We start from the raw sequence: 13,007 nt of genomic DNA, 5'->3' as shown, positions 1-13,007 counted from the left end.
TTGCTTGCAGAATGCGGTCAATCATCTTTGAACTCCACCTCCTTTCCAGGAAGCTGCTTCTGCCCCCTCAGGATTTTGTTTTTTTGTTTTGCAAGCAAGTTGCTCAAAAGTGTTTCTGCTTTACTCTGCATTGCAGTTTTATTATTTTCAGGTATTTTTTTCTTAGTGTTCGGTTAGAGGCTCGGTGCCCAGAGGCTCCCACTTGCCTTGGAGAAGATGAAGACTCATGCTGTGTGGAGTCTGCTGCTAGCATGATCAGTTCTGTGGGATACCTAATTAACCATCCTGCTTTTGTATTTTTTTGGAGCTCAGAGGCCATCTCCTGCATAGTTGCTCACATCACCGATTTATCAGAAGCTTGAGCGCAGACTGTTTGGCTCCATCTCATCTTGGCTGGGCTTAATAGTGGGTCGGCTGTGTGGTCCTCTCCCTCTTCGTGGCATGCGGTTTTCTGGGGTTGAGACTCAGTCTAACATCAATCCAGCTGGAAGCCCAAAGACCAGGTTTGCCCAGCAAATCGGTGAGACAGATCTCTTCTCCATTTGTTCCAGCTGAGTTCCTATGCTAAAGCAGGCAGGCACCACATGACACAGTGAGTAAGGCTAATATAGCTTAAAAGGAAATTTGGTCTCCAAAAGTGAAATCTGAAGGTTTCTGCAGCAAGAGCCAAGGTCCTTCACCTTGGAAACCCCTTTCCCTACATTTTTTGTAATTCAGGGGAGTCCCCATGGGCCATTTTTGGCATGATTTTGCTGGCGGCGGCATCTGGATTTTAAACTATCTTTTTACTAAAGCTTCCATCTGCCTCAAACCCCCTCAATTTTACTTAAAATCAATAGGGATTTCCTCAGGCCTTCCTACTCTGTATCATGCCAGGTTTGCGGTAAATGGCAGGCCAAGGAGCATCCATGTCCTGCATGTGGCAGAGCACATGAGAGCCTTAGGCTCAGCCTCCTCTGAGTCCTCCATGGCTGAGGATCCACAGGAAGCGCAATCCCAAGGGAAGAGACCCTTTCCAGAGCCCTCTGAAGATGCATTGGCTAAGCGCAGATATGTGGTTACCACAGAGCCCAGGTGGACCTGCAGGGGTTCCCTGTCGGGGTCCTCAAGACCCCCAGTACAAGATTTCACCCCAGATTTTGTGAGCCTTATGTGGAATGCCTATTTGAACTGTCAGGGGTCTTCAGTATCTGCATTAAGCTCGATTGAGTGTTGGAGCAGGGGATCTCCTCTCAGCATGCACACCTGTGCTCACTATAGCTCTCTATACAGCTACAGCTTTACTATACAATCATTGTAGATTTCCTCACTCTGAAGTCTCCTCAGGCTTTGTACTGACAGCAAGGACTCTTCTGAGTTATATTGGCAATTGTAAGAGGCTCTTATTCAGTTAACCTTTACTTCTGTAATCTTAGTGTTACCAGCCAGACTCTGCTTTTCTTGAGCAACTTTCTTTAATAACATGTAGTAAAGAATAAACACTCAAATTGATGACTTCAAGGCAGTTCAACTCTGTCATGGAATCTTCTCAGTCTGCCAGTTTTCCCTATTCAAAAAGGGAGCTGGGAATGTGTCCATACCTTGTAGAAATAACCCTGTTCTCCAGACTTAGATATAAAATTAAGCTGTGTTAAATTGTTAGAAATAAAGGAAGAAAAAACCTGGTGAGGGAACAATGCTAAACTCAGGTTCTCTTACAGCCATGTGGTCTTACAAAATATGGCAATTGTTCTCTCTCAGACTGAACAAGAAGGGAGAAGGGTTTATGCTCTGTGGTTGCAGCCTATCTCTCTGAGAGAAGCAAAGCCCTCTGGGATTTAAGTCCACAGAGCACACTTTACTCATACATCTTAGTATAAACAAATACTAGTTCTTATACAAGAAACTGAATAAATGCCTATAAAGTTACAAACTATCCAGAATACTGCTATTAGAGTTCTTATAAACGCTCGGAGATATCATATTTCTCCTTCTTTAAAGGAGTATCATTGGTTACCTGTCAAATTTTGTCTTATTCATAAAGCTTTAACACTTGCCTTTAAAGTACTAAAATCCAGTTAACCTGACTATTTGGGAAAATTAGTAGTTCCTTATAGGCCTACTCATAATTTGTGATCAGTATTTGCCCATCAATTGACTTTGCCTCCAGTCCATTTGGTGCGATTGCCTTCAACACATAGATCTGCTTTTCTTTACATCTGTTCCTAGTTTTTGGAATTCTCTTCAGTTGTGATTCGCTCTGCGCTCTCTTATGGAAAATTCAGGTCATTGGTCATCGTTTTGGTCTAGCATTTTCTTGAAAATGTTGGGAGTAGAGACCACTCTTTGGCAACTATTTAGACTTTAAATTAATTTTAATCTTTTAATTTTGGATTTGATCATCTTTTTACCTTTCTATGTTTTAATGGTGTTCCTTTCCCTTTTTTTATTTGTAAACTGTGCTGTTGTTAAACCGAAGTGTGGTCAAAATTTTCTTTCTAAACATAAAATGGGGGCAGAACAGCCCCAACTACGACTCAGAGCTGGACTAGGATGTTCAGTCTGACATTGACTGGGAGGATGGAAAGTCCGATTCCATGCCATTTTACAGTTGTGCTTGATTGCTTTTGTACAAACTGAGGGGGACAGGAGCAGCTTCCTGTGAAGAAGGGGTATTCAAAGATGATTGACAGCAATCTGCAAGCAACTTGCCGGTTCAGATGCATAACCTTAGCATTCAAGGTTATTAGACACATCTACAAGAAAGAAGATTATCAAGGTAAAAACCTAATTTTTCTGTAACGTAATGAAAACAAAAACTGAAGAAGAAAATACCCCTATGTAAAAACAAATGTGTGGGAGGATCAGTTCAATTCCAACACAGGGATAAAATTAAAATATAACTTTATTTGATTTGACTTGGCAAAGATCTGTGTTTCGACATCAAAGTGTCTGCCTCAAGAGTCAATTAATCAGTTTGGATGAATGTTCACAATCTCTTATAAACAAAATGTGAAATAAATAAAACACAGTTTTCTTGATAAAAATGAGAAATAATTTATAAAATGTAGCTACTATTGTAAAAATACCATCCCTTCGTAGAGAAGGTGTGGCCACACAGATAACCATGCAAACAGCAGCTTTTGTAAAACATTAACACATAACCATTAATGCAATTAAATAGAAAATTGAGTTTTTATGACTGTGGTATAAATAAGAAACTATAATAGTTTATTAAATATATATAGCAGCAAAAAATAATACATATACTTTTCTTTCCTGGGTCATCCTTATACTGCGCATTTTGTTTTGGACTATTTTCTTTTGTGGTTGTTGGTCTTTTGTGGTTTTGTGGTCTGTTGTTTTTTTGTTGTGGTAAAAATAGGCCTTAGTATGTGGGAAAGACCTGCGTAAGAGCACACTAAGAGCCAGATTCACAAAGCAAACCGATCGTGTACCGATCAGTTTGTGACCCCTTTACGATCAAATTTCCTTCCGGCCTGATTTACTTACCTCTCCTGCGATCCGCTTCGAATCCGTGCATGCAAATGAGGTGAAAGGCATGCAAAGTAGGCAGGGACGCGATTCACAACACCAAATTTCACATCCAACCAGGCTGGCCAACCAACTGAAGAAGCGACTGCAGGGGACTAGTCAAACGTCTTTCCGACTGGAAGCCCTGCTCTCTGCCCTCTGCTCTGCAATCTCTCCTACCTGCTCGTCCCGAATGCAGCCCTGCTCTGCCCAGCTTCTGTCTCCTGCTGCTCGCCCTGCTCTGGCCCGATCTGCCCCCTGAGTGCCACCCTGCTCTGCCCAGCTTCTGTCTCCTGCTGCTCTCCCTGCTCTGGCTCGATCTGCCCCCCGAATGCCGCCCTGCTCTGTCCAGCTTCTCTCTCCTGCTGCTCACCCTGCTCTGCCTAGCTTCTGTCTCCTGCTGCTCGCCCTGCTCTGGCCTGATCATCCCTCCGAATGCCACCCTGCTCTGCCCAGCTTCTGTCTCCTGCTGCTCTGCCTCGATCTTCCCCGAATCTCTCCTGCTGCATCGCCGTTCTCCTGCCCTTCCCCAAATCTCTCCTGCTCTTCCCCGCCCTGCGAGCCCGTGGTTTTAACCTGTGGGTTTAAAGCGAGTTAAAACCACGGGCTCACAGGGCTAAAATCTAAAGGTTTTTTTTGTTTGTTTTTTTTAAGTTGCGGCTGGGACGGGCATGTGCAGACCATCTACAGATGGTCTGCGCGCGGATCACACAACAGCAATCCGTGCAAGCAGATGGGGGTGTTACTCTGATCGCCCCATCTACATATTTTATCTTCTTGAATTTGTCGGACCTGCCCGATCGGGCAGGTTGATGAATCTAGCCCTAAGGCCTATTTTTACCACAGCTTAGTGAAAAGACCTCTACTGTTAAGTACTCTTTGTGGGTGGTAAGTATTCATTAGCCTGCGTCACTTGTTAAAATGTGCTTGGGTCAACAGCTGGATAAATCTCAAACATTTATAGGAACAGAGCCTTGGTTTCATGTTATTCCTTTTTACCACTGCAAGGGACAGAGACGTATTTTACTCACTCACTCGCTTTTTTTTTTTTTCTTTTTTAAGTATCCTATGAGAGGAAATGATTTTTCAGCTGGTGGTTACAGTCCTCAAAGACCTTCCATTCTACCTCTCTATGAAGTAAGTGTTATTGATTGCAATTAAACACTATTCTTTAGATAACATTTCCATAACTTTGTTGCTTTTATGTATGTATGTATGTGTATATATCTATATCTATTTATATCTATCTATATATATCACATTGAGTGCCATCACTGGTGTCTTTCTTTATCCTTTAGAATACTTTCCAGGAATTGCAGGTAATGAGGCGGAGTCTGAATCTGTTCAGAACACAGATGATGGATCTGGAATTGAGCATGTTACGTCAGCAAACAATGGTTTACCAGCATTTAACTGATGAGGAAAGGTAAGTTTAGATATTTTCTCTTTTTATGGTCAGTTTGGTCAGGCTTTGCTTAAATTAGAGATTCCAAGTTTATTTGTATTTGATGTACCGCTCATCGGCACAGCCATCTGAGGGATTCTCATTCTAATCAGGCACTCTAAAAGTATTTTCCCTATGTGTCCCAGTGGGCTCAACTATGGTACTTGGTATACTCAAAACTTGCAAAACATTCATTAACAAAAATTATAATAAATATCCCATGGACTATGGGGACACCAATTAAGTGGAGACAAAAGCCTCAAATATCTTACACAGCAGCACTTTACAATCTGTGAAACTCAACTGCCTTATTATTATCATAAAGTGCATTCAGGGATATAAAGTTAATAGACACAGATCCAGAAAAGCTATGATAAACACCGGAGAGAACTGGCCTGTATAGGTAACTAACCTATGAAGGGTGATCAAACAGATTTATAAAAAAACTCAGAGATAAGAAACTCTGAAGGGAAGGTTGTGAGACCTCCCTTGGAGAAAGAGTTTACCTTCCAGTCATAGTCCTTTTATGAAAAGTCTTTGATCACTTCCTTCAAAGGTATATATGAAAAACTCATCTCTAAAAACTTCAAAAAAAGTTTTGTCCTAACAAGGTACTGCTTTTCAAATTGCAAATGTCACTGCACCTGTGGCAAATTCTGAAGAATTTACTTAGCTTGTAAGCAGGATTATCATAGGCAAAAAAACTCCACTTAACATAGTAGATGACGTCAGATAAAGACCCAAATGGTCCATCCAGTCTGCCCAACCCTACCCACTCTCAAAATTACTGATTCAGTTTAAAAAAAATTCTTCTTAGCTATTTCTGGAAAAGAAAATCCAAAGCTCTGCCCGCTACTGTGCTTAGGTTCCATCTACTGAAGTGTCCATCAAAGCTCACTCCAACCCATCCACGCCCTCCCAGCCATTGAAGCCCTCCCCAGCCCATCCTCCAAATGCCTCTAGTAGTCTCAGAATCGAACGGCAGCTGATCATATGCACAAGCTTGTAATTTATCTGCTGTTGCCAGAGACTGCTGCACGCTCTTCAAATGCTTGAAACAATCACTCTCTGGCTTCCAAAACTCCTGACAAGGAACCTCGTTTTGCTGTGAGAAACGGCTGCTTCACTGTGCACTGCCATGTAATCTGTGTCGGTGAAATAAGAATGTTGATTTTGATCTAAATATTGATAAGATTGAGATTAATTTTTACTTGTGAGTTAGGCGTTACGACTTGGCCTGCGATTTGTTGTGACCCAGCTTTCAGAGAACGCATAGTTTCCTCTGCATCAAAATTAAACAGGATATTTTAGTATTTTTTAAAATTATTTTTATCCATTGCCATTAGATACGAAGCTGACCAACTTCAGATCTTGAGAAATTGTGTCCGTGAGGAGCTTCGTGATCTAGAGCAACAGCTGGAAGACCGCCTTATGGCCCTTGAGGAGCAGCTGAGAACCTTACACCTGTCTACACCTTACAGACCTCAGTTACTCACAGTGCGTGTCTTTTGTGTTTAGTACTGGAAAACCTTTTTTTGTAGGACTTTACACGATAACATACAAATTCAATCTAAGCCTTACCTCTTCACTTCTTATTCATTACCTAAATCACAATTACCTACAGGTCTAGAAGGTAGTTGGTAGTCGTGATAATTTTATGTACTGTAGACCTGACATTTGTCTTTCCAAAGTACTGTTCTTCAGTACTCTGAATGGCAACACCTTCTGCTGGAGACAAATAACTGCTCCCAAACCCCTATGAAGTAATTCATTTATTTTGAAAATGTTTTCACACATCTATTGTTATCCAAGGGGTCCTTTTATCAAGCCGCGCTAGCGGGGTTAGTGCGTCGGACGTTTCACCACACGCTAACCCCCGCGGCCGGCTAAAAAACTTAACGCCTGCTCAATGCAAGTGCTAGCGGCTAGCGCGGCAGGCGGTTTAACGCGCGTTAAACTCCTACCGCAGCTTGATAAAAGGACCCCCAAGTCATTGTTCAAACACTGAGGCTTATCGTAAAGCCTTGTTTTACCTGAAAACTTGTATTGCCTGAAAGATGAAGCAGTTGTATAAATTTACTTCTACATAGTAATATTCAAGTTCACTTGTTTGGCATCTAATCTAAAAATAACATTTGTATCAATTAGCAATTATTATTACATTTGTAATTGTAAATAATGCTGGGATGATGTTCTTAATTTATCAGGGCATGTATGGAAGCCGAAGCACTGAAAGTCTTACTTACTCATCTCCTTTGAATGTGATAGAGCCAGTAAGTATTTTGTTTACAGTTATTCGAGGAAAACTGCCAAAACTAAATTAGAGTGGCAGCCAGTTAATGTCCTGAATTTTTGGAAAGTGTTAAATTGAAACCAAAATAGTCCAGCATTTCAAAGAAAACTGCAGTTCTTTTAAAAATTCACTAAATGTATGGTGGCGTGATTAGGCTAAGGGGGAGAGAAGGTATGAGTAGAGACTTGTATTTTCAATTCAACCTGCATACTTTTCCAGAAAAAAAACAAACCCTGTAGCTGCAGAAAAAGCAAATGCAAGTGACCTTATGTACTTTTGTGCACAAGGCAAATTTCACAAGGCAAAATTCTATTTGCGAATGTTCATGGGTTAAAAGTACGCACTGCCTTGATCCAGAATGTGTTGAGTTTGAAAATTTCACCCAAAATGTCAAGAGTTAGAATTATTTATGTATGCAGAGTCTTTGTAAGGTCCATACCTAAAAAAACTTACACATATTTGAGGATTTATTTTTTACTTTAACCCACTACCAGAAAGCATTCCCATCACAATGTGACTATGATACAATGTACGATTCACAATGTGACTATGATATAATCTATGACCCATGAACTTGTATTTTCTGGCAGTTGTCATCTTTTGCTGTGACTCTCAATTTTGTTCTATACTGAGGAAGGGAGTGTTAACGTCAGAAAGCATAAACCGAGCTATGGTTGTGCCCTTTGGTGCTCGCCCACTAGTGACTTCCTACTCCACCCACTTCACCACCACTAAAGGTGCATCATCTTTGGCTACATTGCTTATAAAGGCTTTAATATAGTGCCGAAGAAATGCATTAAGTGAATCCAGTAGAAAGATTTCCCCTTATTTTTTCTTGATCCTTATTTCCATTCTATTATTAATAGACTAGTTGTTTAGCCCGTTACATTAACGGGTGCTAGAAGGTAGCTAGCATCTCCCCTTTCTCCCATCCCCCCACGGTAGCCAGCATCTCCTTTTCCATCCCCCCATTCAGCATCTACCCTTTCTTACCCTCAGGTAGTCAGTGTGCCCTTTTCCTCTCTATACCCTATTTTGAAATGCCGTCCGTGCTCGGCCGCCGCGGCCTACAGCCGCCAACAGCTGCCACGGCCAGCAGCCACCGCAGCCTGCAACCGCCGACAGCCGCCGCGGCCTGCAACTGCCGACAGCCGCCGCGGCCGACATCCACCTCGGGCCGCCAACAGCCGCCGTAGCCGACATCCACCTCGGGCCGCCAACAGCCGCCGTGGCCGACATCCACCTCGGGCCGACAACAGCCGCCGCGGCCGACATCCACCTCAGGCTGCCAACAACCACCGCGGCCTACATCCGTCTCGGAGGGGGGGAGAGAGTGTTTTGCGTGCATGCGCACTCCTATCTGTGGTGCCCTACACCGCACGGAAAACGGAACACACGATGGGAGTGCGCATGCACGGCTTAGGCTTTTATTATATTAGATATTATGTGCTGAAAGTCTGTTCTTGAATGCACATGTCCTTTAGCGATTTATAATGTTGCTATCCCAGAGTAAATCAAACATAGTTCATTATAAACATCTTCACACCATTAACATTGTGCTCTCTACAATATACATTTCAAAATGCAATCAAGCAAGAGTTGATTTCACTAATCTATACAACATACTCTACAATTATACAAATATTCAAAAAATAATTAAGAATAAGAAACCAAAATAGTCTTGCTTGTTTGAGTCTTCACACTCTTTTTGTCATGAGCACGCTACAGGAGCACGCCACAGGGGTTTAAAGAAGCTTTGGATAGGTACTTGGAAGACAAAGGGATTGAGGGGTACAGATAAGAGTAAAGGTAGATTATAGGGATGGGATTAGAGGTAAGTTACAAAATTAATCAGGGACCACTGTTCAGGCACTAGGCCTGATGGGCCGCCGCGGGAGCGGGCCGCTGAGCAAGATGGACCTCTGGTCTGACTCAGCGGGGGCAACTTCTTATGTTCTTATGGAAGTCTCAAATTGGCTCCATTTCTAGAGATTGCCATACCAAAGTCCATAAAAATAATGTCTTTTTTTTTTTTTTTACTTAGTTGCATGAAAAGTTTACAGTTGAAGGGCTTATTTTCCAAATCTGCTAAGTCCACTTTCGTCAGAAAAATGAGCTGTAGTTTCATATGAATGAAGGATATTGTTAAGTTTAATTAATTGTGGAGATCAAAAGTGTGTTTGTACTTTGCCTCCAGCCAAGTTAAAATAAGCCCTTCAGTTACTTTGGCTTTACTATCATTAACTGTTGAGGGCATGGCCAGCATCTTCCATTACAATTAATTCAGATAATAAATGTCCCATGCATTAAATTCATCCACATTATCTGCTATGCAGTTAGGTGCACCTCAATATGTGGTAGTACAGTATTCCCCCGATATTCATGGGGGTTCTGTTCCAGGAACCCCCGCAAATCTTGAAAAACCAGTTTTTCATGGGGAAGACTGGAGAGGGCAGCGGGAGAGGCAGGAGAGCGCCGGCAAGTGAAGGAAATCACTCGCTGTATGCTCCGACCGCCTCTTCCTGTTCTCCTGATTGGTGAGGCCCGACTTTGGTACAGGAAGAGGCGGTCGGAGCATACAGCGAGTGATTTCCTTCACTCGCCGGCCCTCCGGCTGCCCTCTCCAGCTGTCCTCTCCTGGTTGGCAATTCGCAGTCGGAAAATACCGCCAACCGCGAATTCGCGGGGGAGCACTGTACTGTAATTGCTAAGGACCAATATTTGTCTTATCACTCCCCCTGTAATTCCCCTATCTGCTAATCACCAACATCTGCCTTATCACTCCCTCTAATTCCTGCACCTGAGCACTGTGTATAGATACACCTTCTTGTCCAGTTTGTCTTTACTAGATTGTGAGCTGTTTTGAGCAGGGACGGTCTCGTCTATATTTTGATGTGCAGTGCTGTGTATGCCTCGTAGTGCTATAGAAATGACTAGTAGTTGTATTGGATATGAAGCTACTGGCTGCTGATCCTGTAGGCACTGAATACTATCTAGCTATCTCATTTAAATATTTGGGGTGTATTAATATTGTAAATGAAAATGTATAAAATTGTGCACTTCATAAATACTAAATAGATACTGAAAAGAATTTTGTTATTGATTGAATTCTGAAATATATACTGTTAATTACTTTTGCTTGCTACAGAATATATCCTAAAAACCAAACCAGAGAACAAGAAAGAAGGAGCCCCTACATAGTGATACCAAACGTAGGAGAAGACCAATGAAGTTCCAGACAATGTGTGCATAAGATTAAAACCTTGGGTGTTATGTTGGATTTGGCATTGACCATGCTTGATCAGATTAATAAATTTGTAAGATCGGTGTTCCACAAGTTGAAGATTGTGTGAGTTGCTGACTAAAGAAAATTTTGTGATGGTATTTCAGAGCACGGTAGTTCCTTTGTTTGACTGCTGCACACATTATTACTGGGCATTCAACAACATTATGTGAAATCGGTGCAAATTGCTCAGAATGCAGTTGTGCGAGTGATTTCAGGCCAGGATAGATACGAGCATATTACTCCTACATTACTAGCTTTACATTGGTTACCTCTGGATGCAGGAATCCTCTATAAGGTTTTAAAGACCCCAGTAGGTAAAATGATTCTAGTAGCTGCAGCAACATTATTTTTACACCAATCAGCAACAGCGGTTAGGTTGGATGTTCCTTCTTTTAAGGCGGTTTATTATGATGGCTTTCTTTCTTCAATTTTTATTTTATATATATATATATATATATATATATATATATAGCTGGCCCGATATTCTGGATTGCACTACCAACAGAGATTTGTGCAGTAAGGGACTTAGAAGAGTTTTCAATTTTGCTTTGAATTCTTTTTGTGTCAGCAGACATTTGTAGCAGTATGACTAGTATCTGCTATACAGTAAATTAACAGCAGATGAGAATAATGTTTTTGATTTGTTCATTGATTTGTTTTTATGATATTTTGTTTTTGTTATATTTGACTTTGTGATTTTAAGTTTACTGAATTTGTATGTTGATTTATGATCCACATAGAATTGTAGAGATAGTGTAGAATATAAAATTTTGTAAGTAAGTAAATAATTCTTCTTTTATTCAAAAAATACCAACTCTTGAAAAGACCTGATATGGACCATGTTTCAGTGGAAAGCTGCCTGCACGAGCGGCCATAAATGATTTTGGTTGTGTTTCCTGCATTTTACTTTTAACTTTGGTTACCGTTTGTTTTTACAGTGCCTTGTTATCAGAAGCATTTTTCTTTTTTTTTTTTGCATAATATCATTTTTCTCATCATCAGCATCATTCTTTAGTGTCTATCTCAACCTCAGTCTTTCTACACCAGCATTCTTCAATGCAAGGCTTAAGGGTCATTTGCTTTGCCCATTCTTCCCTCTCTCCTTAAAGAATAACATGGGAATGGTTTCCTGTGGTTAACCACAGGGACGGTGACAATGTAGTTCTGTCCCCATGCAAATTCAATGTGATTCTGTCCCCATGCAAATTCAATGCGGTTCTGTCCCCATGTCATTGTCTACTCCTGAGGACCATGTCAGGTCTTTTCCGCTGTTTCTATATTCTTGGCTGGAACTTCAGAGGTTATCCCCTACTTTTGGTATCACAGGATAGATCCTAAACAAAGAAACCAAATTATTGTGAAAGACATTGTACACTGATCATAAGAAGCAAATGTAGCAAAGTACCTGAAAATTCACAAAAGAAAACGTCACACGTTACGTAAGTTAACGTGCACCACTGGCCCATGTGAAGTACAATTTTATTACAGAGTAGCCACATTTATGCACCACTTGAGCACAGAAGTGTAAAAAGTACTGGCATTTTTGTGGGTTGTTGTTATTAGGTGCCATCGACTCGTGCACAAGTCCTAGTGACTTGATGGATTTTTGTGGGTAGTTATGCACTTATACTCTTAAGTGGCAGAAAAACACCTAAACACTACTCTACAAGTGTGCACGTAAGAAACATGGGGAAGGGGGATAATTCTATTGATGGTGCTGTAAAAAAAAAAATCAGTGCTAAGCAGTATTTTGTAAAGGGCATTCCAGGATGAGATCCCTTGAATAGTGATTAGTGCCGATTTTCACACCTTGCTTTAGTCACCAGCATTTATGCCTGCTGAACCCTGGTGTAAATACTGGTGCCTAAGAGTTTGGAGTTGAGCACACAAATCATAGTATTCTATGATATCGCATCTAACTTAGGGATACCCCATGATCTACTCATACTCCTCCTATGGACACGTCCTTTTTTGATTTGCATGGTGGAAAAGGTAGGTGCGGATGTTATAGAATAGCGTCTAGGATAGAAGTGCCTTCAAGTCCAAATTGGTGCAATTAAGTCCAGTTATTGATTGTTAACATCCCGTTAATTAATTGAATTGTGTGCGCACCTGCCCAGCACTCCCAAATTCACTTAAGTTTTGGCAACCTATATAGAATCTGGGGAAAAGCGTGTTAAGTGCATTTTCACATGGGTGGAGTCTGGGAGGGGCTGCATTTGTGCAACTTACTGTAAACTACACACGCTCTCGCTGCATTTGGTGTTTGCGGTTACTCTGGGTCTATGACTGGTGTAGCGGGGGGGGGGGTTACACTCTATTCTGTAATGTAATCTGGGTACCCAGATTACAGTTATATGATAGGCTGTAACCATGCCTAAATGGAGGTGCCCAGTTATAGAATCACCCCCTTTAGTGCATAGTTTATTCTTTTTACATATTGCTACGATAACACAGACTTATTTATTTGG

The 13,007-nt window shown here is 41.4% G+C and overlaps 1 protein-coding gene across 1 annotated transcript in view; it reads left to right on the top strand.

The window, feature by feature from the left end:
• ITPRID2 (ITPR interacting domain containing 2) overlaps nt 1–13,007 on the top strand; it is a 120,689-nt gene that overhangs the window by 88,007 nt on the left and 19,675 nt on the right. Inside the window, exons 12-15 of the mRNA XM_033945095.1 lie at nt 4,576–4,650; nt 4,812–4,939; nt 6,304–6,454; nt 7,165–7,230. Of these exons, the coding sequence (XP_033800986.1) occupies nt 4,576–4,650; nt 4,812–4,939; nt 6,304–6,454; nt 7,165–7,230 (420 nt within the window). The remainder of the gene's footprint in view (nt 1–4,575; nt 4,651–4,811; nt 4,940–6,303; nt 6,455–7,164; nt 7,231–13,007) is intronic.

The sequence above is a fragment of the Geotrypetes seraphini genome, chromosome 5 (assembly GCF_902459505.1).
Source record: "Geotrypetes seraphini chromosome 5, aGeoSer1.1, whole genome shotgun sequence".
NCBI classification, from domain to species: Eukaryota; Metazoa; Chordata; class Amphibia; order Gymnophiona; family Dermophiidae; genus Geotrypetes; species Geotrypetes seraphini.
Note: the sequence above shows the minus strand (reverse complement) of the source record. Positions and strands in the feature narration are given on the sequence as shown.